Genomic DNA, 27712 nt, shown 5'->3' with positions numbered 1-27712 from the left:
TTCACCGTGATCAGGTTTAGGCCTCTATAGTCTATACAGGGACGGAGAGAGCCGTCCTTCTTTTTGACGAAAAAGAAGCCTGCTCCCGCCGGGGAGGTAGATTTCCGGATGAATCCTCTGGCCAGATTCTCCTCAATATATTCGGACATTGACCGGGTCTCAGCAGCGGATAAAGGATAGATACGCCCACGGGGAGGAGTAGTACCGGGTAGCAGATCGATGGGACAGTCGTATGGTCTATGTGGTGGTAATGTCTCTGCCTCCTTTTTATTAAAGACATCTGCATAAGACCAATAAGGAATCGGAAGTCCAGGTAGATTAGCTGGGGTAGGAGAGGGACGGACGGGATGGACGGGAACCAGGCAGGTTTTATGACAGTCTTGTCCCCAGCGAAGGACCTCTCCGGTTTGCCAGTCTAGCACGGGTGCATGTCTCTGGAGCCAGGGCAGACCTAGCAAGAGGGCGTGAGAGAGTCCAGGCAGAACATGAAAGGAGATACTTTCAGAATGCAGCATTCCCACCTGCAGGGTAATGGATTCGGTGATGAGTTGAATGGGGCGAGGTAAGAGGCCCCCATCCACGGCAGCGACAGACAAGGGTACAGCCAGAGGTTTGGTGGGGATGCGGTATTTCTCAACCAGGGACTGTGAAATAAGGTTCCCGGCTGCTCCAGAGTCAAGTTGGGCTAGTTCGAAATAACGGTTCTCCCCGTAGATGATCGAAACAGACAACAGCAGGGATGGAGAGGATTTATTCTTGTCTAGGTGGACCTCTCTGAGCGAACCTAGACACAGGCGTTTCCCGACCTCTCCGGGCAGGCACGGATCCGGTGCTCCTTACTGCCACAGTAGAAGCAGCTCCCCTCGGCACGGCGTGAGTCCTGACGGGTTTTGACCATCTTGGTCTGGTCGACCTGCATAGGCTCAGGAGAGTGTACCTGGGGAGAAACGGAGGGAATGACGGGTTTCTGGAAAGTAGGAGCTAAACGTGGAATCCTTCTCTCACGGGTGACCTCTTTGGCACGCTCCTGGAACCGTAGGTCAATCCGGGTGGCAAGGGTTATTAGATCATCGAGAGAGGTAGGAATGTCCCGACCAGCAAGTTCATCTTTAATACGACCGGACAGACCCTCCCAGAAGACGGATACCAGAGCGTCGTTATCCCAGGCCAGCTCCGAGGCAAGGGTGCGGAACCGTATGGCATATTGGCCCACGGTGAGACCCTCCTGACGGAGGCGTAGCAGAGAGGATGCGGATGAGGTCTTCCGTCCGGGTTCGTCGAAGACTTTCCGGAAAGCTGAGAGAAAAGCAGGCAAGTTGGACACCAGGGGGTCTCCTCTCTCCCATAGAGGATTTAGCCAGGCCAGGGCCTCCCCGGTGAGATGGGACATGATAAAGGCAATTTTGGCCCGGTCGGAATTAAACTGATGGGACAAAAGTTCAAAGTGCAGGGTGCACTGATTTATGAAGCCCCGAGCCTGGGCGGAGTCACCTCCGAAGCGAGGAGGTGCAGACAGCCGGGGTCCGGGATAGGTTACCATGGTATTAGTGGGTAGCGGAGCTGCCGGGTTGCGAGTCATGGTACTGGCAGTGGCTGCAGGTGGTGCAGTCAGAGTGTCCAGGCGAGTATTGACATTCCGCAGGTGACCCAGGATGGACTCCTGTTGGGACCTTTGACGGGATAGTTCATGACACAGGTCCGTGAGCGAGGGAGCTTGGGTGCCACCGGGTTCCATGGCCCGAGCAAACTGTAACGGGTCCGGGAGGCGGAACCTCTGAGCTACTATACAAGGGGGCGGCCCTTGTAAGGGAGCGGGTGGCAGTCTCTGGATGAACGGACAGGGAGTTACGGCAAGTGATCAGGGCAGTCTCTGGGTAAGGGGTAGGTACGACCTGTGATGGCAGAGCCTCCGGGTAGGCTAGCAGGCAGATGGTAGATGTGTGCTCCCAGGTGAGCAAGCGAGAGTCTCTGGAATAGCAGGTGGTCACGGCACGTGACGGCGGAACCTCCGGGCTGGCAGGCAGGTAGGTAACGGAGAAGCGCTCCCAGGTGAGCGGGCAAGAGTCTCTGGAATAGCTGGTGGTCACCGCACGTGACAACGGGACCTCCGGGCTGGCAAGCAGGCAGGTAGCGGAGAAGCGCTCCCAGGTGAGCGGGCAAGCTGGTCCATAGACAGACTGACCGAAGTTGTAAGGCAGACCGTCGGACCTCAGGCAGGCAGGCAGGTAACAAGTATTCAGGCAGGAATCAGGCAGGAAACTGGCAGGTAACTGGCAGGTAACTGGCAGGTAACTGGCAGGTAACTGGCAACGGGACCTGAGGGCTGAAGCACAGGTGAGACACAGGTGCAAACAACATTGCTCGGGCACCTCCATTTTGGAGGAGGTGCCTTATATATGATGAAGTCCTCCGGCCATTGGCCGGGGACTCTTTAGGGCGGCGCGCGCGGCCCCTTTAAGAGGAGGGGAGCGCGCGCGCGCGCGCCCTAAGCACAGGGGCCGGGAAGGAGCGCGCGCTGAGAGCAGAGCAGGAGGAGGACGCCGGGACGGAGCGCGCGCTGACAGCAGAGCGGGGGAAGGAAGCCGGGCACGGAGCAGAGCGGTGAGGGGAGCAGCGTCCCTGCCTAGCAGAGGGCAGGGACGCCGGCACTACACTTTTCTTCCCAGTTCCTCTTCCTTTCACCTCTTTAGGTTTCTGGGATGTTATTCTTGTTTCGTTTATTTTTGCCTCCTCTTACCTTTCCCTCTCTACTTTATATGAACGTGTTTTAATTTTCTCATCTTTGGGTTTTCCTCTTGTTGGCAATGTGTTGAACCTCTGATTCATCAGGAGGTACGGAAATCGCGTCGATGGCTTTTTAGGGAGTCAAGTCCGAGGTGTTTTTGAGTTGTGTGTATAGGGTCTTCTAGTCTGTACAGGGACCAGTTGGGTGTGAGTAGTAGGTCTTACCTTTTTCCGTTAGGCGTGAGTGTGTTACGTTCATAACACTTGTAGCACTTTGTATTGTATGTTTTGTCATGTTTTGTGAGTTTGGTTGGTTTGATATTTATTTCACTCCTGTTTATTTTCTAATCTTCTCCTCTTTTCTTTTTGCTGTTTCCTTCTTCCTCTCTATAAACCGTAAGTTCTTTGGCTTTTCCAACCCGTTACAGTCCATGTGTCAGTGCCTCTCATATCTTAAACTTGCTCTGATAGTTTGTTCTCTTACCCCTAAGGATCCTCACAACAACCTCAAGACAATGTCCTAGAAATCGTCGCCTATGAAGCTCGCAGATTGTTCCGCGACAGGATCGTCACCTCTAAGGAGCTGAACGTCTTTGACAATATTTTATTATCCGTGCTGCAAGGAGACTGGGGCTCCGATGTGCTGGACCACATGGCAGGTGGGGATTCATCACAAGGGAAAGTGGAAGCGTTATCCTGCTCCTTTAGTTATGGATGGCTTGGACCTTTACTGATGATATCTGCCGTGCAGTTCATCCTTTTACATTTTCCCCAATATCAACCAATAAAAAAATCTAAAAATTGGTCATGACAGCCATGAGAAATCCAGCTTAAAAGCATTATGCAAATCAGACTGGATGAGCACTGGGGGCGTGTCAGTGAACTCAGAAAAGGAAGTTCAAGTGCACAGGCACACCCCCAGTGCACTTCCAACCTGATTTGCATGTGCTTATACCCACGATTTCTTATGACTGGCACATGAAAAAAGGTAGAATTTTTATTGGGTTCACAAGCCTCTACCCCTTATCATTACTACCTTATGTAACTGGCAGGTTCTATTTATTACTAATGGTCTAAATGAGACAACTCCAAGCAGAGATCTTAAAATTTATATTAGAAAATTGTATATCTTTTTATATGCCGCCATGAAGTTCTAGCAAAGATTAGTGGAAAAAGTAGAGAAAATTGCACATCACAATTCCTTGTATAAAAAACATCCAAATTTTATTCCATCTTGATAAAAAAACAAAAAACAACCCAGCATGTTGTATTATTGCTTATATTCCATAGAGAATATCTGACACGTTTCTGGCATGTAGCCGGCCTTAGTCATAGTGAATTCCTTCAGGAACATCAGAGGATCAGCACAAAGTGGAGGTCTAAAAGACCAGAACCATAACTGCTATTTCTTTATAAACCATATCCTTAACAGAACCTGCTAATACTCTGTCTGGGATGTGCTTGACACTGCAGCACTGCTCTATTTTTCGTATGAAAATATGTTTTCATTTACAGCGGAGACACTTAAAGGGGTTGTCCGGTCAAAAGTGATAAGTGACACAGAGGGACTGCAGACTTAAGAATCCCCCCAGCGCAGGCACTGTGTGCTGTGGGTACTCGCCGGTATGAGACCCGGGACTGGGGGGTATGTATGAGTTACACATACTCCTGCCAGTGGGCGCAGCCTCGCTCTCCATACACCTGTATTGAGCGAGGCTGCGCCTTCTAGTCAGACGCCCCCACTGGCCATCCACGTCACTAGACTGGCGTGGCCTCACTCCATACAAGTGTATGGAGTGAGGCGGCGCTGAATGGCCGGGGGTATGTATAACATATACATAGCCTCTTTTCCGGGATCTCATACAGGCAAATCCCCACAGCGCACAGTGCCTGCGCTGGGGGGATTTATAAGTCTGCAGTCACACAGAGTGACTGCAGACTTATCACTTTTGACCGGACAACTCCTTTAAATGTATATAGTCTGGAAAAAATCTATTTTTCTTCCTTTCTATTTATTTTTTTTTATTTTTTTTCAGACCTTTTCTATGTAACTTGGGGAGCACTGCATGAAGCAGGATCAGTGCTCTCTCCTGGACAGGCCTTACCTTCTCATGGACGACCCATCGGAAAGCTGAACTCCGCTGACTTTAAAGATTTTATTAGGAAGGTGTGTCAGTGGAAAACATGAATGTTCCTGAAAAGAATAGGAACCTTTGTGCAGTAATAGAAACTTTCTCAAATATATATAATTAAATAAAATCTTGTGTAAATTAGTGATCATGTCCATGGCTATTTAAGAAAGGGAGGCTCTTTACTGTCTTACTAATTTGACGGCTCTATTAGACTTCCTGCTTCTGAGCATTGAGATACCTCTGTACTTTGGGGGGGGGGTGTGACGCTTTGAACTATGTAAACACAGGAGGTCTGCGCTGCTACCTAACTTTATGCTGGATGCAGTATGTAAGAATAGATGTAAGATGGATTCCTGTGTATTTTGGAGCCGCAGGAGGAGGAGGAGGAACAGCAACTGAGGAAAATCCGATCACCACTTCTCCTCTGTGCTGTAGCTGGGACTGTCTGCCTGTGCATAGGATGTACTGAGAGACTCAGATTAACCCTTTAGAGACACCTAATTCCTTTAGCAGATCAACTCTTTACAAGCAGCTTTGTGATCCTTTTAAATATTTACCCTTTAGAAGCAGCTGTATCCTCCTCCTTGATCTTGGGGACATGTACATAAGAAAGTTCTGTATATATTAAAGCTTGGGCTCTTGGCAGGTGGAAAGATCAATTTGATTTGCATTGGGAAGCATTATTAAATTATTATTATTTTTTTTATTTTCTTTTGGTAAATTTATGAAGAAAATGAGTAAATAGACTCTGAAAAAAATAAACCAAATCCTGCCAGATCTGAGCACAAGGCTCCACTTTGTCACCCCAATGATGTATACCATTGGCTCCCCCCTCTCAGTCAGTAAAGTGAGAGACAAACTTGTGCCCCTGTGATAATGAATTCATCAGATTTACTAATGACATGTATTTGAGAAATGTTTTATCATTTCATCTCCTGTCACTTTTTATGCTTCCTCTGTTCTGCGACTCTCCTGACGCGTCTCTTGTAGTAAATCCTTCCATTCCCCATACTTGTAATGTTTTCTTTCAGGGTGTTATACAGTTCAGCCGCGATAACCGAGACTTGGATATTCTCCTGTTCCATGAAGTTTTGGATTTCATGTCTCGTGTAGATCGCGTGCTGAGCTTTCCCGGTGGATCCCTTCTTCTGGCTGGGAGGAGCGGTGTCGGCCGTAGAACGGTCACTTCTCTCGTCACCCACATGCACGGAGCGATGCTCTTCACCCCCAAGATCTCCAGAGGATATGAACTTAAACACTTCAAGAACGACCTGAAGCAGGTAATCCAACGCCATCTCATCACCCAATCCAAAGGAACATGGAAACCTCACAGTATCACAGAATCCCTCAGTCTTGTCTGTATTTCGTCCTCCTTTTCGCCCCATCTTCCATGTGGTCTTCTGGCTTTATGAGTAGAGTGTTCCCTCTCTTTTCTATGTTCGACACATAGTATATAAATTATTCTCTGTGATGAGGACAATTGGGTATTTTAGGAGACTAGACTCCATGGTCATTAGGGCAGGATTCGGTGCCATTTGATTGAGTGACGACATCCTTTTGAAGGAGAAGTGGATGTCACTTGATGGCAATCATGTTCGTTTCTCTGTATTTCCTAGATTGACACATGGGTGTGTCGTAGAGTGCGTCACTGCACAGTCACCACTGATTGGACAGGGTCTGACTATGTGGGGGGACACAGCCCTCACTGGTAACACCTGCATGTTCATTTATTCTCAAATTTACAGGAGGAATAACAGAGGAACAACAGTGAATCTGCTCCAAAAGTGTCTTATGAAGAATTCTCAATTTGCTAAAATAGACATAGTGATATTTAACAAAGACTTCACTGTAGAATAGACTTAACCAAAGTGCGGCCAGACTGGAACAGCCAGAGGGCTGGATGTGGCCCACGGGCCGCACTGTGCCCTTCCCTGCCCGCACGCCGTCACCGCTGTCTCCATCTGCGGTGAATCTGCCTCCCCGGTGAATGCATTGGGGGAGGAGGGGCCCCTTCTTCCACCAATTAGCGTGAGAAATATCTGACGTGATGACGTCATATCATCGCAGACGAGCAGACTCAGCGGAGCCAGAGCGCCAGGGGAACGGAGCAAAGTAAGTATGTGGTGGTCTTTATGTGTACGGGATGTTTGGCTGGACATTGGGGGGGCTCTCATGCTGTATATACAGAGGCTGTGTGGGGCTCATGCTCTATATAGGGAGGCTGTGTGGGGCTCATGCTGTATATAGGGAGGCTGTGTGGGGCTCATGCTGTATATAGCGAAGCTGTGTGGGGCTCATGCTGTATATAGGGAGGCTGTGTGGGGCTCACGCTGTATATACGGAGGCTGTGTGGTGCTCATGCTGTATATAGGGAGGCTGTGTGGGGCTCATGCTGTATATAGGGAGGCTGTGTGGGGCTCATGCTGTATACAGGGAGGCTGTGTGGGGCTCATGCTGTATACAGGGAGGCTGTGTGGGGCTCATGCTGTATACAGGGAGGCTGTGTGGGGCTCATGCTGTATACAGGGAGGCTGTGTGGGGCTCATGCTGTATATAGGGAGGCTGTGCGGGGCTCATGCTGTATATAGGGAGGCTGTGCGGGGCTCATGCTGTATATAGGGAGGCTGTGCGGGGCTCATGCTGTATATAGGGAGGCTGTGCGGGGCTCATGCTGTATATAGGGAGGCTGTGCGGGGCTCATGCTGTATATAGGGAGGCTGTGTGGGGCTTATGCTGTATATAGGGAGGCTGTGTGGGGCTCATGCTGTATATAGGGAGGCTGTGTGGGGCTCATGCGGTGTATATGGAGGCTGTGTGGGGCTCATGCTGTATATAGGGAGGCTGTGTGGGGCTCATGCTGTATATAGGGAGGCTGTGTGGGGCTCATGCTGTATATAGGGAGGCTGTGTGGGGCTCGTGCTGTATATAGGGAGGCTGTGTGGGGCTCGTGCTGTATATAGGAGGCTGTGTGGGGCTCATGCTGTATATAGGGAGGCTGTGTGGGGCTCATGCTGTGTATATGGAGGCTGTGGGGCTCATGCTGTATATAGGGAGGCTGTGTGGGGCTCGTGCTGTATATAGGGAGGCTGTGTGGGGCTCGTGCTGTATATAGGAGGCTGTGTGGGGCTCATGCTGTATATAGCGAAGCTGTGTGGGGCTCATGCTGTATATAGGGAGGCTGTGTGGGGCTCATGCTGTATATAGGGAGGCTGTGTGGAGCTCATGCTGTATATAGGGAGGCTGTGTGGGGCTCATGCTGTATATAGGGAGGCTGTGTGGGGCTCATGCTGTATATAGGGAGGCTGTGTGGGGCTCATGCTGTATATAGGGAGGCTGTGTGGGGCTCATGCTGTATATAGGGAGGCTGTGTGGGGCTCATGCTGTAGATAGGGAGGCTGTGTGGGGCTCATGCTGTATATACAGAGGCTGTGTGGGGCTCATGCTGTATATACAGAGGCTGTGTGGAGCTCATGCTGTATATAGGGAGGCTGTGTGGGGCTCATGGGGTGTATATGGAGGCTGTGTGGGGCTCATGCTGTATATAGGGAGGCTGTGTGGGGCTCATGGGGTGTATATGGAGGCTGTGTGGGGCTCATGCTTTATATAGGGAGGCTGTGTGGGGCTCATGCTGTATATAGGGAGGCTGTGTGGGACTCATGCTGTATATAGGGAGGCTGTGTGGGGCTCATGCTGTATATAGGAAGGCTGTGTGGAGCTCATGCTGTATATAGGGAGGCTGTGTGGGGCTCATGCTGTATATAGGGAGGCTGTGTGGGGCTCATGCTGTATATAGGGAGGCTGTGTGGGGCTCATGCTGTATATAGAGAGGCTGTGTGGGGCTCATGCTGTATATAGGGAGGCTGTGTGGGGCTCATGCTGTATATAGGGAGGCTCTGTGGGGGGCTCATGCTGTATATAGGGAGGCTGTGCAGGGCTCATGCTGTATATAGGGAGGCTGTGCGGGGCTCATGCTGTATATAGGGAGGCTCTATGGGGGGCTCATGCTGTATATAGGGAGGCTGTGCAGGGCTCATGCTGTATATAGGGAGGCTCTGTGGGGCTCATGCTGTATATAGGGAGGCTGTGCAGGGCTCATGCTGTATATAGGGAGGCTGTGCAGGGCTCATGCTGTATATAGGGAGGCTGTGCGGGGCTCATGCTGTATATAGGGAGGCTCTGTGGGGCTCATGCTGTATATAGGGAGGCTGTGTGGGGCTCATGCTGTATATAGGGAGGCTGTGCGGGGCTCATGCTGTATATAGGGAGGCTGTGCGGGGCTCATGCTGTATATAGGGAGGCTGTGCGGGGCTTATGCTGTATATAGGGAGGCTGTGTGGGGCTCATGCTGTATATAGGGAGGCTGTGTGGGGCTCATGCTGTATATAGGGAGGCTGTGTGGGGCTCATGCGGTGTATATGGAGGCTGTGTGGGGCTCATGCTGTATATAGGGAGGCTGTGTGGGGCTCATGCTGTATATAGGGAGGCTGTGTGGGGCTCATGCTGTATATAGGGAGGCTGTGTGGGGCTCGTGCTGTATATAAGGAGGCTGTGTGGGGCTCGTGCTGTATATAGGGAGGCTGTGTGGGGCTCGTGCTGTATATAGGAGGCTGTGTGGGGCTCATGCTGTATATAGGGAGGCTGTGTGGGGATCATGCTGTGTATATGGAGGCTGTGGGGCTCATGCTGTATATAGGGAGGCTGTGTGGGGCTCGTGCTGTATATAGGGAGGCTGTGTGGGGCTCGTGCTGTATATAGGAGGCTGTGGGGCTCATGCTGTATATAGCGAAGCTGTGTGGGGCTCATGCTGTATATAGGAAGGCTGTGTGGGGCTCATGCTGTATATAGGGAGGCTGTGTGGGGCTCATGCTGTATATAGGGAGGCTGTGTGGAGCTCATGCTGTATATAGGGAGGCTGTGTGGGGCTCATGCTGTATATAGGGAGGCTGTGTGGGGCTCATGCTGTATATAGGGAGGCTGTGTGGGGCTCATGCTGTATATAGGGAGGCTGTGTGGGGCTCATGCTGTAGATAGGGGGGCTGTGTGGGGCTCATGCTGTATATACAGAGGCTGTGTGGAGCTCATGCTGTATATAGGGAGGCTGTGTGGGGCTCATGGGGTGTATATGGAGGCTGTGTGGGGCTCATGCTGTATATAGGGAGGCTGTGTGGGGCTCATGGGGTGTATATGGAGGCTGTGTGGGGCTCATGCTTTATATAGGGAGGCTGTGTGGAGCTCATGCTGTATATAGGGAGGCTGTGTGGGGCTCATGCTGTATATAGAGAGGCTGTGTGGGGCTCATGCTGTATATAGGGAGGCTGTGTGGAGCTCATGCTGTATATAGGGAGGCTGTGCAGGGCTCATGCTGTATATAGGGAGGCTCTGTGGGGCTCATGCTGTATATAGGGAGGCTGCAGGGCTCATGCTGTATATAGGGAGGCTGTGTGGGGCTCATGCTGTATATAGGGAGGCTGTGTGGGGCTCATGCTGTATATAGGGAGGCTGTGTGGGGCTCATGCTGTATATAGGGAGGCTGTGCGGGGCTCATGCTGTATATAGGGAGGCTGTGCGGGGCTCATGCTGTATATAGGGAGGCTCTGTGGGGGGCTCATGCTGTATATAGGGAGGCTGTGTGGGGCTCATGCTGTATATAGGGAGGCTGTGTGGGGCTCATGCTGTAGATAGGGAGGCTGTGTGGGGCTCATGCTGTAGATAGGGGGGCTGTGTGGGGCTCATGCTGTATATACAGAGGCTGTGTGGAGCTCATGCTGTATATAGGGAGGCTGTGTGGGGCTCATGGGGTGTATATGGAGGCTGTGTGGGGCTCATGCTGTATATAGGGAGGCTGTGTGGGGCTCATGGGGTGTATATGGAGGCTGTGTGGGGCTCATGCTTTATATAGGGAGGCTGTGTGGAGCTCATGCTGTATATAGGGAGGCTGTGTGGGGCTCATGCTGTATATAGAGAGGCTGTGTGGGGCTCATGCTGTATATAGGGAGGCTGTGTGGAGCTCATGCTGTATATAGGGAGGCTCTGTGGGGCTCATGCTGTATATAGGGAGGCTGTGCAGGGCTCATGCTGTATATAGGGAGGCTGTGTGGGGCTCATGCTGTATATAGGGAGGCTGTGTGGGGCTCATGCTGTATATAGGGAGGCTGTGTGGGGCTCATGCTGTATATAGGGAGGCTGTGCGGGGCTCATGCTGTATATAGGGAGGCTGTGCGGGGCTCATGCTGTATATAGGGAGGCTGTGCGGGGCTCATGCTGTATATAGGGAGGCTCTGTGGGGGGCTCATGCTGTATATAGGGAGGCTGTGCAGGGCTCATGCTGTATATAGGGAGGCTGTGCAGGGCTCATGCTGTATATAGGGAGGCTGTGCAGGGCTCATGCTGTATATAGGGAGGCTGTGTGGGGCTCATGCTGTATATAGGGAGGCTGTGCGGGGCTCATGCTGTATATAGGGAGGCTGTGTGGGGCTCATGCTGTATATAGGGAGGCTGTGTGGGGCTCATGCTGTATATAGGGAGGCTGTGTGGGGCTCATGCGGTGTATATGGAGGCTGTGTGGGGCTCATGCTGTATATAGGGAGGCTGTGTGGGGCTCATGCTGTATATAGGGAGGCTGTGTGGGGCTCATGCTGTATATAGGGAGGCTGTGTGGGGCTCGTGCTGTATATAGGGAGGCTGTGTGGGGCTCGTGCTGTATATAGGGAGGCTGTGTGGGGCTCGTGCTGTATATAGGAGGCTGTGTGGGGCTCATGCTGTATATAGGGAGGCTGTGTGGGGCTCATGCTGTGTATATGGAGGCTGTGGGGCTCATGCTGTATATAGGGAGGCTGTGTGGGGCTCGTGCTGTATATAGGGAGGCTGTGTGGGGCTCGTGCTGTATATAGGAGGCTGTGTGGGGCTCATGCTGTATATAGCGAAGCTGTGTGGGGCTCATGCTGTATATAGGGAGGCTGTGTGGTGCTCATGCTGTATATAGGGAGGCTGTGTGGTGCTCATGCTGTATATAGGGAGGCTGTGTGGGGCTCATGCTGTATATAGGGAGGCTGTGTGGGGCTCATGCTGTATATAGGGAGGCTGTGTGGGGCTCATGCTGTATATAGGGAGGCTGTGTGGGGCTCATGCTGTATATAGGGAGGCTGTGTGGGGCTCATGCTGTAGATAGGGGGGCTGTGTGGGGCTCATGCTGTATATACAGAGGCTGTGTGGAGCTCATGCTGTATATAGGGAGGCTGTGTGGGGCTCATGGGGTGTATATGGAGGCTGTGTGGGGCTCATGCTGTATATAGGGAGGCTGTGGGGCTCATGGGGTGTATATGGAGGCTGTGTGGGGCTCATGCTTTATATAGGGAGGCTGTGTGGAGCTCATGCTGTATATAGGGAGGCTGTGTGGGGCTCATGCTGTATATAGAGAGGCTGTGTGGGGCTCATGCTGTATATAGGGAGGCTGTGTGGAGCTCATGCTGTATATAGGGAGGCTGTGTGGGGCTCATGCTGTATATAGGGAGGCTGTGTGGGGCTCATGCTGTATATAGGGAGGCTGTGTGGGGCTCATGCTGTATATAGAGAGGCTGTGTGGGGCTCATGCTGTATATAGGGAGGCTGTGTGGGGCTCATGCTGTATATAGGGAGGCTCTGTGGGGGGCTCATGCTGTATATAGGGAGGCTGTGCAGGGCTCATGCTGTATATAGGGAGGCTGTGCGGGGCTCATGCTGTATATAGGGAGGCTCTGTGGGGGGCTCATGCTGTATATAGGGAGGCTGTGCAGGGCTCATGCTGTATATAGGGAGGCTGTGCGGGGCTCATGCTGTATATAGGGAGGCTCTGTGGGGGGCTCATGCTGTATATAGGGAGGCTGTGCAGGGCTCATGCTGTATATAGGGAGGCTGTGCGGGGCTCATGCTGTATATAGGGAGGCTGTGCAGGGCTCATGCTGTATATAGGGAGGCTCTGTGGGGCTCATGCTGTATATAGGGAGGCTGTGCAGGGCTCATGCTGTATATAGGGAGGCTGTGCAGGGCTCATGCTGTATATAGGGAGGCTGTGCGGGGCTCATGCTGTATATAGGGAGGCTGTGTGGGGGGCTCATGCTGTATATAGGGAGGCTGTGCAGGGCTCATGCTGTATATAGGGAGGCTCTGTGGGGCTCATGCTGTATATAGGGAGGCTGTGCAGGGCTCATGCTGTATATAGGGAGGCTGTGCAGGGCTCATGCTGTATATAGGGAGGCTGTGTGGGGCTCATGCTGTATATAGAGAGGCTGTGTGGGGCTCATGCTGTATATAGGGAGGCTGTGTGGCGCTCATGCTGTATATAGGGAGGCTGTGTGGGGCTCATGCTGTATATAGGGAGGCTGTGTGGAGCTCATGCTGTATATAGGGAGGCTGTGCAGGGCTCATGCTGTATATAGGGAGGCTGTGCGGGGCTCATTCTGTATATATGGGGATGTCAGAACACTTAATTCTGCTCAATATTAATTGATCCAATTAATATTAATATAATCATTAATAATATAATAATTATTAATATGTTAATATTAATATTGAGCAGAATTAATTTCAGCCTGTTGATTCGGCCCTCCCCAACAGTCACGGTCTCTCATGTGGCCCCTCGGGAAAAGTAATTACCTACCCCTGGTGTAGAAGACAACTAGTAATAATCCATGTGCAAAACTAATGTCTGTGCAAGCGGAAGGGAAAATGTATTCCAGGCACCTGCCATCCTGGTTTTAGATTAGGAGTGCTACTTCCAGTAGGTGTCAACAGAGACCCCTATTTTGCGGTGGCAGTGACCCCTATTTTGCGGTGGCAGTGACCCCTATTTTGCGATGGCAGAGACCCCTATTCTCTGGTGGCCTCTAGGTCTCCCTATTCCAGTTTAGCTCTCTCCTTTACTCACTCTCCCCGGGGCCATTGCTGAGTCTTTGCCGCCGCTCCCGATCTCGGTTATTGTCTGCAGCGTTGACGTCACGGTGACTGCGCTGAAGCCAGTCAGTCAACTCAACAGATCGATACGTCTGCTCGGGCAGAGCCGCTAAGCTATCAATAACAGATACCAGGAGTCAGAGACTTCATGATGGACCCAAGGAGGGTGAGTAACGCACATTTTATTACATTGTTTTGTTTTTTCTAAGTTAATTGTAGTCAGGGATGAGGGGTTTTCCAAAACTGGAGACTCTTTACTCCCTTAGACCATGAAGGCCTTTCACCCAGCCATCTTTGCTCCTACTCTGCACTGATGAGGAGCAATAACTCTTAAACAGCACTCTGTAAATGGAGGCAATTTCCTTTTGGAAAGAAGATTCTGCTTTGGCTTGGTGGCAACAGGTGACTCCAGAGACCCTTTTCTCTTGCTCTGTGAAAAGGCTGTTTGCTTTGGCACCTAATACACAATTTTATCACAGGGAAAGCAATAAATCAAGTGGATTCCAAGGTTGTGTGACAACTCGCACAAACACTGGATGTTGTAACAGTATAAAGGTGTTGTTTAGTCTTCTATGTAAATGTGTTGAAGCTGAATGCCCAACCACATGAAAGGAGTTTCTCCACCTTTTAATTTTGCGCTCATCTTCTGTATCAGAAACAAATGTAGGAGATTTGCCATTTACTTGCTGCTAATAAACAATCCAGCGAAGAGTTTGGACATTTACATACATGTAGAACGGCGCCACCTGGTGTTCAAAGCGAGTAGCACTGTGCACATCCACACATGCTCAGTCTCTCTGGAAGCGGTGACCCTGTGATACATTACAGCTGAGAAGGCTCCTTCTGCAGCAGGGAAAGTAAGAAGGGATTATATTGTCAGCTGCCAGAGGGAGAAGGAGACTGCTTCTGCCCAGAGGACACCCCAGCCTGACCAATGGACCAATGGAAGTGAAACATTTAAAGCAGCTATTTACAGCATTCCACTGCTTTTAGTACAAAAACATTTTTTTCTGGGGTAACCTCTTTTAATTGTTCTAAGTAGAATATGAAACGTCTTCCAGACACCGAACATACAGGGAAGGCTATAACAATTATCTCCAGCATCAGCATATGAAAAGCACTTTATTTTCTTCTAACTTCAAGGAATGTACAAACTATAAAACCACCAGAGAAAGTATTCACTGAGTTACGCATTTCAGGCTCTTTCACACTATGACTAAGGGCAGTAAGAGCCTGAAATGCGTAATTCAATGAAATACTTTCTCCGGTTGTTTTTGCGCTTATATTCCTTTAACCCCTCACCAACATATGATGTACCGGTACGTTATATGTCGGCTCCCTGCCTTTGATGTGGGCTCATGCGCTGAACCCGCATCTTTCCCCGCACTTGATATCTGATTTAATCAGTACCTCTAAATCCCGCGGGTGGCACGTCTATCCACCCGCGTCTGTTAACCTGTTAAAAGCGCTGTCAATCTCTGGCAGCTGCATTTAACACCTGCCAGCTGGGAGCGCGTCGTTCCTCCCATCCATCGGCGCCCCCCTTGGTATGATCGCGGGGTGCCACTGGGTTGTCACGACAGCCGGGTGTCTGCCGATGACTCCCATGCCTGTTATTATGACCTTCCTGTAAACGCTGGCCCGTGGACATTGTGATTTTAGCTATTCATAGCACAGGTGATGGAATGATCGCAGCTTCAAGTCCCCTAAGGGGACTATTAAATACTGTAAAAAGTAAAAAAAAAATTAAAACTATAAAAAAAAAACAAGTTCAAATCACCCCTTTTTTCCCCATTAAAAATAAAACAATTACCAAATATGTGTATTTCTCTATCGCTTCATTGGGGGACACAGGACCATGGGTGTATGCTGCTGTCGCTAGGAGGTTGACACTAGGCAAAAAGGAAAAATGTCTCCTCCTCCGCAGTATGCACCCGCCTACAGGCACCAAGCTCACCAGTTTAAGCTTAGTGTCTGTAGGAGGTAGACCTGGATCCTAACAGATCCAACCTTGTTGTGTTTTATTAATGTTTGTTCTTTCTTTTTCAGATACAGCTCTTCAGGGCTTACAGGGAACACTACGTCCCCTGTTAACCCATCTCACAAGCGACCGAGAGAGCAGTGTGGCATCCCCCACATCGCCCACTCTCGGACCCGCTGGGCAGGACCTATCCCCTGTCACCTCAGGGTGTCTCAGGGTGATTTCTGGTGGCCAGTCCTTGCCTGTTCCCCACCCCAGCCCCCTCCTCGGAGCGGCCTGGGAGGGAGACGGTGGTCCCTGCGGGTGACCTTCCCCCAGATTCTGGGGTTGACACCGTCTCCTGCACTGTCCAGGACCGGACAGTGCGGGAAGGAGGAAAAGCCAGGATCCCCCCTTTTCCACGGAGGACATCCTGAGACCATCCTCCAGAGGGAAAGAGGAAGAAGACGTATCGGGATCCTAAGAGCACAGAGAGGTATTTCTTACCGTCTCTCAGTCGCAGTTCCCAGTTCCTCAGCGTTGCCGCCCCCTCCCACCAAAAATGGCTCTTACTCTACAGCGCTTCCCGGGTCACGCCCACATCTTCTGCTCCCTCCCTCCTTCCCATTTTGCGCGGCAATTCTGCCCTCGCTTTTCTCCGTCGGGGGGTGTCTCCGGGGGTATACGCCCCTCCGACATCGAACAACCAGGGCCGAGGAGCACGATGACGCTTCCGCCACGCCCTCGGGCTTCCCGCGGACCTATCAGGTCGGGTCTTTCTAGCCCGCCCCCTTCCCATCCGCCTATCAGAGCCTCAGCACTCCTTGTCATCAGGGCAGCTTACTTTACTCCTCCCCTACGCCGACGCCATTACTCTGCCTTACTGCAGATCCTCTTCCGGCAGCACCTACTCTGTCTTCCAGCAGTGACTCGCTCCAGACTCACCTCCGGAGTTCCGTTGGGGGACACGGGACCATGTTTTTCTTCAGGATCGGGTAGGCTCTGTCTTAACACCGACCCACACCCTTTCCTGCCCACAGCCGCCCCCCCCTGCAGTATCCCTGGTCAGGCACATATGTCCAAACCCAGGGAGCTCTCGGTCCTTCCCTCTCACATTGTCACATACTACGCCTGTACTAAGTGGCCCGCGGGTCTCACAACAGCTTTCTGCTCGACCTGCAATCCTCCCGCCATGCTGGCACCCCAGGATTCCCCTGCCGCCCAGGACAAAGGAACTCCCTCCCCTCCGGAGTGGGCTGTTGCTATGTCCCAATCTGTCTCTGACCTCACCAAGGTATCTCACTCTCTGGTGCAGGTCTTAGAACGCTTACCAGAACGCTTGCCTATGTTATCCACGGCCACCAGTGCTCCGAACGTCCCCACAGACGATTTGCAGGCACCCCTGCCCCCTCCTCACAGGGGCAGACTGAGAGCACGTTCTCAGAAACGTACTCACACAAGCTCATCCTCCAGCTCTCCAGACTCCAAGATGCCCCCGGCGTCTCACACCTCTTACCCGGAAGTCGCCATGGGATCTAACTCTGCATCAGATTCAGACTCTGGTTCCGACTCAGACCAGTATTCCAAGATCCAGGACATGATTGACAGCCTTATAACGGCCGTCAATCAGACTCTGCATGTTAAAGAGGATGAGAGCCCTTCTCAGGACTACTCAGTTTCTTTCAAAAGAATTAAGCGTCCCGCACGCACTTTCTCCAACCATGCAGAATTTGACGGTGTTTTTCAAAAGCAGTGGGAGCATCCAGAAAAGCGCTTTACAGGAAAAAAACAGTTAAACATGCTATACCCGTTTAACCACGACCTTATCAGTAAATGGACGGAGTCCCCAGCTGTGGATCCTCCTGTCTCTCGCCTCTCAGCCAAGACGGTGCTGTCTCTTCCGGACAGCTCCTCCCTTAAAGATACTACAGATAGACAGGTTAAGGCCCTGGCTAAATCAGCCTTTGAGGCTGCTGGCACCTCCCTTTGCCCTTCCTTCGCCTCAACTTGGGTATCTAAAGCGGTGTCCGCATGGGCCAAACAGCTCAGGCAGGGCATCCTAACGGGGGCCTCCCTGGATGATCTGGCCGAGTTAGTGGATCAAATCGGCCACGCAGCGAAATATCTACTCACTGCGTCCCTCGACGGCGCTGCATGCTCAGCCCGGGTCTCTAGCAATCTTATTGCCTTACGTAGAATTCTTTGGCTTAAGGCTTTGAGCGCCGACCGGGCTTCCAAAAGATCTCTAACTAATCTCCCTTTTCAAGGCTGTTTGGGTCTAAGTTAGACCAGATCATCTCTGATGCCGCTGGGGCAAGAGCACCTCCCTTCTCCAGCCCAGACCAAAACGCCCTTTTCCTAGGAGACGTTCCCTTCAGTTCCGGTCCTTTCGTCAGTTCGCTCAACCGAACCCCTCCTCTCAACAGGACCGTACTCTAGCACAGCGGGAAAGACGTAAGCCTTCCTTTAGGCCCACTCCTAACTGGCGCCCAAAGGGTCGCTGCTCCAAGTCCTTTGAGTCCCGATCACGATCAAACAGGTTTTCCTCAGCATGACGGGTCACTCCCACCTGGGACTTCTCCCAGGGTGCACGGCCGTCTGCTTCTGTTCCGAGACTCTTGGCTCTCGGCGATAAAGGATGCCTGGGTCAAGGAGATTGTTACCTCCGGCTACAAAATCTAATTCAACTCCAGCCCAGGAACACGATTCCTCAGGTCCCGCCCTCCTCAACCATCTCTGTTTCCTGGTTTCCTTCAGGCCATCGCCTCCCTTCTGTGCTCAAGAGTCATAGTCCCCGTCCCCTTTCAGGAAAGATTTTCCGTTTTTTTCCCCAATCTTTTCGTTGTTCCAAAAAAGGACGGCTCACTACGTCCGATTCTGGATCTCAAACAGCTAAACCAACAAGTACGCATCCGGCAGTTCAGGATGGAGTCCTTCAGGTCGGTAATAGCCTCGATGGAAACCGAGGAATATCTATGTTCAGTGGAAATTCAGGACGCGTATCTTCACATCCCAATCTGCGCATCACATCAGAAGTTCCTTTGCTTTTCCTTCCAGAACGCACATTACCAGTTCACGAAAGTAATGGCGACAGTCATGGCCATTCTTCGAACAAGGGGAATTGTAATCATTCCCTACTTCGACGACCTGTTAATCAAAGGCCCCACGTTCAGGGACTGTCTCCACAGCCTCCAGATCACCTTGAACACACTCTCCCACTTAGGCTGGTTGATCAACACAGACAAATCCTCCCTGGTCCCATCCCAACGCTTTACCTTTCTAGGGATGCAATTCGACATGACCCGTGCCCGGGTCCTCCTTCCGAGGGAAAAGATATACTCTCTACAGCATGGGATCCACCTTCTCTCCAACCCAAGTCCACACTCTCTTCGTCTATGCATGAGTGTACTGGGAAAAATGGTGGCAGCCATGGAAGCAGTGCCGTTTGCCCAGTTCCATACCCGGCCTCTAAAACTAGCCCTTCTCTCAGCTTGGGACAAGAACCCGTCGTCTCTAGATCGACGCATCAGGTTACCTCGTCAAGTGAGAGGGTCTCTAACCTGGTGGTCCCGCCCTTCTTCCTTCAGACCCGGGAGGTCATTCCTACCGCTGCTCTGGCAGGTGGTCACCACCAATGCCAGTCTTATCGGTTGGGGGACAGTCTTCCTTCACCACACGGTGCAGGGCCGGTGGAGCCCCCACGAAGTTTCCCTACCGATGAACATTTTGGAGGTTAGGGCAGTTTACCTGGCGTTGCGTCACTGGCAGGAGATCCTAGCAGTTCGTGTACAATCGAACAATGCCACGGCCGTGGCATACATAAACCATCAAGGAGGAACGCGCAGCAAGCCCGCTTTAAGAGAGGTGGCAAGAGTGCTAGTTTGGGCCGAGAAGACAGTTCCAGCAATCTCAGCAGTCCACATCCCAGGGGTCGACAATTGGGCGGCCGACATCTTCAGTCGGCAGGGCCTTGCCTCAGGAGAATGGTCTCTCCATCCCGAGGTGTTTCACCAAATCTGCTTACGGTGGGGCACGCCGGACGTCGACCTCATGACGTCTCGGTTAAACCACAAGGTCCCATCCTTTGTAGCTCGGTCCCGCGATCCGCTAGCGATCGCTCAGGAGGCGCTAGTCATATCAAGGTCACAGTTCCAGCTGCCCTACCTCTTTCCCCCTCTACCTTTGATCCCTCGAGTCATCAAAAAGATCAAGACAGAAGGAGTACCGGTAATTCTAGTAGCCCCGGATTGGCCCAGACGAGTCTGGTACGCAGATCTAGTAAACCTGCTCGTCGACTTCCCCTGGAGACTGCCAAACCGTCCGGATCTTCTCTCTCAAGGGCCTTTTCTTCATCAGAGTTCTCGTTCTCTGAATTTAATGGTATGGCCGTTGAGGCCGCGGTGTTGAAGAAGGCGGGTTTTACTGACAACGTCATTCAGACCCTAATTAACGCCAGAAAACCCGCTACCTCACGCATATACCACAGAACCTGGAGAGCCTTTTTTCGTCACTGCGAACAAAATCAGCTGGCTCCCATGTCTTTTTCCTTACCGGTCATTTTGGCCTTTCTTCAGTCTGGCCTGGAGGCGGGACTCTCTCTTAGCACTCTCAAAGGCAATGTTTCGGCCTTGTCCATTCTTTTCCAACGCAGCTTGGCTGGCCGTCCTCAGGTCAAGACGTTTCTACAAGGGGTGGCCCACTTGGCGCCTCCTTATCGCCCTCCAGTGGACCCATGGGACCTTAATATGGTCCTAAGCGTTCTACAACAGCCCCCGTTTGAACGCATTCAGGACATCTCAGCCTCTCTTCTCTCCTGGAAGGTGGCTTTTCTGGTAGCGGTTACCTCAATTAGGAGGGTTGCAGAGCTCGCAGCCCTCTCTTCTCGGTCGCCTTTTCTGGTCTTCCATCAGGACAAGGTAGTGCTCAGGCCAGTGCCTTCCTTTTTGCCGAAAGTGTCTCCTCTTTTCACATTAATGAGGACATTGTTTTGCCTTACTTTTGCCCGGCTCCAGTGCATCCACGGGAGAAGTCCCTGCACAAACTGGACCTGGTCAGAGCTCTACGTGTGTACCTTTCTAGAACGGCCTCCCTCCAGCGTTCGGATGCCCTGTTTGTCATTCCTGAAGGGCATCGCAAGGTCTTCCTGCTTCCAATTCAACCATTGCCCGTTGGATACTTTCGACCATTTTGGAGGCATATCGCATCTCGGACAAACCTCCCCCTCCGGGAGTAAGGGCTCACTCCGCCAGGGGGCCTCTTGGGCGGTCCGCCATCAGGCTTCGGCCTCTCAAATCTGTAAGGCTGCAACATGGTCTTCACTCCACACCTTTTCAAGGTTTTACAAGGTCCACACTTATTCTTCGGCTGATGCCAGTCTTGGACGGAAGGTCCTGCAGGCGGCGGTTGCCGCAGTCTGACCTAGTCTGTGACTATCTAGTGTTCTCCCACCCAAGGGACTGCTTTGGGACGTCCCATGGTCCTGTGTCCCCCAATGAAGCGATAGAGAAAGAGGGATTTTTGGTACTCACCGTAAAATCTCTTTCTTGGAGCCTTCATTGGGGGACACAGTACCCTCCCTGATTTTGGGCATATGTCCAGTTGGCCCTGTTGGGCATCTCATTCAGTTTTCACGGTTGTGCCCCATTGGGCATTACATAGTTGGTTATTTTGTGCTTCTCCTACTGCTCTAGCCACTAACTGGTGAGCTTGGTGCCTGTAGGCGGGTGCATACTGCGGAGGAGGAGCCATTTTCCTTTTTTTGCATAGTGTCAACCTCCTAGCGACAGCAGCATACACCCCTGGTCCTGTGTCCCCCAATGAAGGCTCCAAGAAAGAGATTTTACGGTGAGTACCAAAAATCCCTCTTTATTTTTTATTACTGCCTTTAGCACCGCCAGATCTGTCAAAATATAAAATAAATTAATCCGATCGGTAAACGGTGTAACGAGAAAAAAATCAAAACACCAGAATTAAGGGTTTTTTTGTTCACAGCAACACTGCAGTAAAATGCAATAACGGGCGATCAAAACTTCGTATCTACCCCTAAATTGGTATCAGTAAAAACAGCAGCTCGGTGCACAAAAAATAAGCCCTCACCGAGCCCCAGATCCCGAAAAATGAGAATGTTCCAGGTCTTGGGAAAATGGCGACAAAAGCAAAATAATTCATTTTTTTCATTACTCAGAATGTTGTATAGTAAGTACTATAAAGTTATCAGGCTTATATTAACAACTGGGGTAACATTTTCAGGTTATTTAGTGTAATCCAGCAGATTTCTGGCCCATGACCATAGAGGACAGTGATGTCCACGCTGAGCCCTCGGGCAGAGCGGTTGTCCTCTCTGGATCTCCAGCATTACACACTAGCGAGCTCTTGTCATCCCCATCACGTGATGTAACCAGGGTTCCCTTGCCTCCAGGTCATGCAGATGGCGGGCATCGATGGACAGCAAGTCGTTCTGCTGCTCGAGGATTATCACTTTGTCCATCCAACGTTCCTTGAGATGATCAACAGCCTGCTGTCATCAGGTACGGTCATCTGTCAGGTGCATAATCGTGGCCGGCACCATTGTATACTGTTCGCTCGCTTCATTAAAAACCGTAGGGTTTTGTATTTGTTTATATGGGCAGCAGTTTTCAGGGGATACTTAAAGGCTTGGTCCACTTTTAGAGGCAGTTTTATTTTCTTACTTAAAGAGGACCTCTCACCGGTCAGAGGTGGGCAGTTTTCGCTCTTCTGTTATTCCCGCTGCGCTCGTGAATCATCCATTTTTTGTTTTTAAATCCGCGATACAGTTTCAGAGATTGAGGCCTTTTTGGTTTGTTTTAATTTGTACCACTTTTCCAAGTGGGTGTGGCTTACAAGGCAGCATAAAGACACCCCCCCCAGAGAATCCTGTGAGCCATGCCCCTTTGTAAAGACCATAAAAATTAGCACCAACTCTTCTTCTTTCTGAGCAAAACTTTTAGTCTCTCCTCAGTCAGAGATACACGACTGAAACATTTCTTAATCAATTTTGTTTGTTCTTTTACTATTCTTGAATAAAATGGTTTGTGTCTCCATTTTCTGAGACCCGTAACATATTTACTCATCCATTAATGGATTTGTACATGGACTTGGCGATCTGATGTTTTTATTGGTACTTTTTTTGGGGGGAATAGTGGAAACTGAAAAACCACAATTCAGGCTTTTACATTTCTTTCTGTGTTTAGCTACAGGGTAATCAATTATTTTTTTCGACGGATCGTACTATTACAAACCCGATGATTTATTTTTAAACTGGGTTAAGGGGGTGGGTAGATATAACATTTTTCCTATATTTTTTTTGAATAATTTTTTAAAACTTTTTATTTTTACTTTTTTTTTAAGTCTGTTCTATGTACTGCATATAGCGAAAATGGTGTTTTCCTATGATGCTCAGCCATACATGCGGAGCTGATGTAGCATGTACTATTACATCCTACTTTGGGAAAGGGGCACGCTGCGGGGTATGCCCTTTTTTGTTGTTTGCAGAGAAAAGTGCAGTTGACTTCGCTTTTCTCTATAGTGAAAGAAAAATGTCATCCTGCTAGATAGGGGCCAAAGGATTCTCTTTTTGGCCTCTGATGGATGAATGGGAGTCTACAGTGTGAAATAGCCGTATACTTTTACTCTTCTTTACCTTTTGCTTTATGCTATAATAAACTGTGCATTACTGCTTTCTCCGCAGGCGAGGTCCCCGGCTTATATACCATAGAAGAGCTGGAGCCGCTGTTATCACCACTAAAGGACCAGGCATCTGAAGATGGATTTACTGGACCATTGTTAACCTATTTTACTTTTAGTATGTGCTTTAATCTGTTCGTCTTTCCTTAATGATGCCATTATTGCATTTTTTGCAGTCAGTAGAAGGTGCATGATTTTGTGTGGTCACATTTTACAAAACCCTAGTATAAGCCCCACATGGTAAAAATAGCAAAAAGGGCCAGTTCCTCGGGCCCCTTTTAGTCTTTACTTACAATAATGCGTTCATGCTGTGTCCTACTTGACAGGTGACGATCCCTACATACTGCAATCTCCGCTGTGATCAGCTAATGTATCATGACTCTTTTATTATTTTACAACCAAGCTCTAAGGTGTAAGTGAACAAATTTGATCAAATTTTGTGAGCCCATCTGCCAGCGACCATGCAGATAATCTAGGTATGAACCTGTGGTATAGGCATAGGCCTATACATTTAAAGGGCAGGATTAATCCAGCTCTTAATAAAGACTGCCTTGGATAGCTGGGAGACGTCATATCCTGAAAAAATAAAAAAAATCAACAAAAATTAAGTAAATGCACAAGTGCAGGCTGCTGAGAACTACATTGCTATAACATACCGTACATACATACAAACTTATACAACTGCACCCTGAGCATGCTATGGTGTATGTGACCAATCAGTATATGGATTGTGAACTGCATTACTGATATATTAATTGTACTTATACAGTTTAGGTATTTAGAGACTAGAACTCAATTAATCAAATTGTATGAGCTCATCTGGCAGTGAAATGGAGACTTCTGTAGACGGGGGACTGCATGATCAGAACTACAACCCCTGGACCTAGGGCTTTTTTTTTTTACTGCCAATGGGCTTTTTGCAGTGTTAATTGTTTTTACCGATGTCCTATCTCATAGCAGTAAATTACAAATAAATATATTGTCTCTTTTCAGGAGTCCTGCAGAACCTGCACGTGGTCCTCATCATGGACTGTACAAATACAAATTTCACTATAAATTGTGAGAGTAACCCAGCGTTGTACAAGAAATGCTCGGTCCAGTGGATGGAGGGCTGGTCTGATAGGAGCATGAAGAAGGTATAACGTCTGATGGAGGCATGACGCTGTCAGTACTTATTTGCTTTCAGATGCTGGAGTGTCCATGCACTGTGTGTATTTTATTGAAAAGGATTACAAGGTTTTCCATGTCGCACTCCAGGATATGTAATACTAATCCACCACCACTATTTTAGCTGTGTTATTAGTTTCATCCCAGCCCAGTTGCAGCCATATATTCTGAACCTTTCATTATAGGAACCTGTGTCAGGTGATCAGCAGTCCAGAACATATTTTTTTTTTGCAGCCAAAATGACAGTCTTTTAATTCTTGTGAACTACAGGATTGCATCATAACTTTAAAGGGGTATTCTGGAGAGATAAAAATATATCCTAATGCTCATACCTTCATAGACTATTGGGATAACATGAATAATGCTGTTTTCCATCCTCACAGTAGCTGTACTTCTGTGATGCTGGAGCTGCTCCTCGGTGCTCCCCCTCCTTTTTGGGACATTACATCACACATCAGGGGGGGCTTGGCATGCTACCGGCTGCTAGCAGCAGCCTTCCCCCTATTACCATCTGCTTGTATTCAGTCCAATATCGGGGAGCGTGGCGGGGGCACAGCTACTGTGAGGTATGGAAAACAGCACTATTCATGTTATCCTAATATTTTATGAAGGTATGAGCATTAGGATATTTTTTTTAATCTCTCCAGGGTACCTCTTTAAGGCACAGAGACTATTGTATAATCATAACATAGGAAACTCTGAGAATGCTGTATATACATGACATAGACTGCTGAATACATCTCATAGGATATATTGAGACTGCTGATTACACATCACATCACGAAGACTGCTGTATATATCACAGAGGATACACTGGGACTGCTGTATGCATCACATACGAAGATGCACTGAAACTCTGATATATACTGTACATCACAGGATACACTGACTGCTGTGTGCCTTACATAGGAGACACACAGTCTACTGTATATACATCACATAGGAGACACTGAGACTGCTATGTATTCATCACACAGATTACACTGAGACTCTACTGTATACATCACATAGGATACACTGAGACTGCTGTGTACATTACATAGGAACACTGAGACTGATGTATGCATATTGCATAGGAGACACTGAGACTGCTGTATATACATCACATAAGATAGAAAATCCAGCTCCAATAAAATAAATTCTTTTATTTTTATCAAAATGTAAACAAAACAAAAAAAACAAACATTTTATTCATCCCTGAATTAAATTGTCATTTAAAAAAAATATATACATTTTTTAATAAAAATAGATGAATTGATTTTATTGGATGTGGATTTTCTTCTCTTCTATCAACTATTCACACGTCTGGTCAGGACACATATCCGAGCTCCATCTGATGAACCACTGATGGCACTGCAAAAGTCCCTGGCAGGGGGAGGAGAGAGCAGCTATGTCAGGAGTTTAAGAGAAGGAGAATTTCTGTAGGGACAAGAAACTTCTTGTTTTACATAGAGCAAAGAGAAGAATTATCTGAGTAAAAAGGCAAAATGGGCAATTGTAAGTACACAGTGCTAAATAATATGATGATTGCAATGTATTGAACTTCTGTTTTTTAAGATCTGTGGGCCAGACATAAATCTCCCAGAGAATCTGCCTCCAGAGCTTATTTTTCCTGAAAAGAGGCGTTACCAGTGCGAGACATGTAATGACTGACAGTCTGCTCTCCTGATCTACATGTCTCGCACTGGTAACTCCCGTTTACTTTTTGTGTGTTCTTCGTGTTGCTGGATGATGTGACACACAGCAGTGTACAGGGACGTGTGTATATTGGTTTGCAGAGTAGGGATGTGTACGGCAGGTGATAAGAATTAGATATCTTGTATAATGTTCAGTCATCTACATCATGAGTCTATTCTGCTGAGTAACGCGTGAGCATCTTTATTCAGATTCCTAAGATGTTATTTTCCGACACAACACGAGAAGAGAAGAAGAGCCAACACTCGAAGTCCCCAGGTAGATTTCTCTCTTATTAAGTTGCTTTTGATTTATTTAGATTGAAGTAACAATATATAATCCGTATTGTATGTATGTGCGTACATACCTGTTACACACTTTCATGTCTTCATAGGAGAGTCTGACTTCTATAAATCATTCTTGACAATCCATGATTCCTGCAAGGCATACGGTGCCACTCCAAGACGATACATGACTTTCCTTCAGGTGTACGGCTCATTGTTTAGTAGTAAAAAGGCTGAGCTTACCAAGAAACAAAAGCATCTTCAGGTACTGTACTGCAAGGACTGGAGGGCTCAGCCATTACCTGTCCTTCCACAGAGGAGAGAGGCTCCTGTGTGCGGGTCAGACGCAGGAGAGTATGAGGAAAGCATGGTGGAGCTCCAGACACACAATCATTCCTTTATTAATTACTCTCTTAATTGTAATATTTAACAAAATGGTATCAAATAATAGTAGAAGTTCCAAACCGGGCAGTTTTTAAGGTTTTTTTTTTTCTATATTCTTCCCTCCCCTTTATACAAGTGCAATAATTTGTTTATTTTTTACTCAACATAGCCATATGAGGGCATGACATATTTTTTATGCTACCATATAATCTAAAAAAAAATCCAAATGGGGTGAAATATTGAAACAACAATTTTTTTTGTTTCATTCTTACATCATTCGTGTGTGGTACAAATGACGAGGCAACATGATTTTTTTTTCTCCTATATATTTTAGTGATTAAAAATATTAATAAATTTGTAAGCAAAAATTTCAGGTTTCCGTGTTTTCAGATCCGTAACTTTTTATGCTCCCATTAATGAGCATGCACGAGGGCTTGTTTTTTGCGAGGCGAGCTGACATTTTTATTCGTGCACTTTTTGGGGGTACATAGACATTTTGATCACTTTTTATATTTGCATTATTTTGGAGAAAGATGTAAGTGAGAAACTGCAATAATTACTATTTCAATTTCTTTTCTCTTTATGGCTTTATTAATTATCTATTTTGGTTTTAGAGTTTTACGACCATATCAAATATGTTGATTTTATTATTGTTTTACTCCTTTATTTTTGTATTGATTGTTTGATCACTTGTTTTATATACTGCAATGCTGCAGTAATACTCTAGTACTGCAGTATATAGATACATTTACTAT

At 48.8% G+C, this 27712-nt stretch overlaps 1 protein-coding gene across 4 annotated transcripts in view; it reads left to right on the top strand.

Moving 5' to 3' along the window:
• DYNC2H1 (dynein cytoplasmic 2 heavy chain 1) overlaps positions 1-27712 on the top strand; it is a 525522-nt gene that overhangs the window by 108231 nt on the left and 389579 nt on the right. For 3 of the 4 annotated variants that reach the window (XM_073662115.1, XM_073662114.1, XM_073662118.1), the window contains exons 47-54: positions 3216-3383; positions 4761-4891; positions 5888-6136; positions 22163-22271; positions 23453-23566; positions 24442-24584; positions 26502-26568; positions 26684-26838. In XM_073662115.1, the coding sequence (XP_073518216.1) occupies positions 3216-3383; positions 4761-4891; positions 5888-6136; positions 22163-22271; positions 23453-23566; positions 24442-24584; positions 26502-26568; positions 26684-26838 (1136 nt within the window). The remainder of the gene's footprint in view (positions 1-3215; positions 3384-4760; positions 4892-5887; positions 6137-22162; positions 22272-23452; positions 23567-24441; positions 24585-26501; positions 26569-26683; positions 26839-27712) is intronic. The other variant, XM_073662117.1, reaches the window with a different exon arrangement.

Source organism: Phyllobates terribilis, unplaced genomic scaffold (assembly GCF_046119375.1).
Source record: "Phyllobates terribilis strain yellow unplaced genomic scaffold, ASM4611937v1 Scaffold_2__4_contigs__length_985480577, whole genome shotgun sequence".
Lineage (NCBI taxonomy): Eukaryota > Metazoa > Chordata > Amphibia > Anura > Dendrobatidae > Phyllobates > Phyllobates terribilis.
This window is presented reverse-complemented; position numbering and strand designations above follow the sequence as displayed.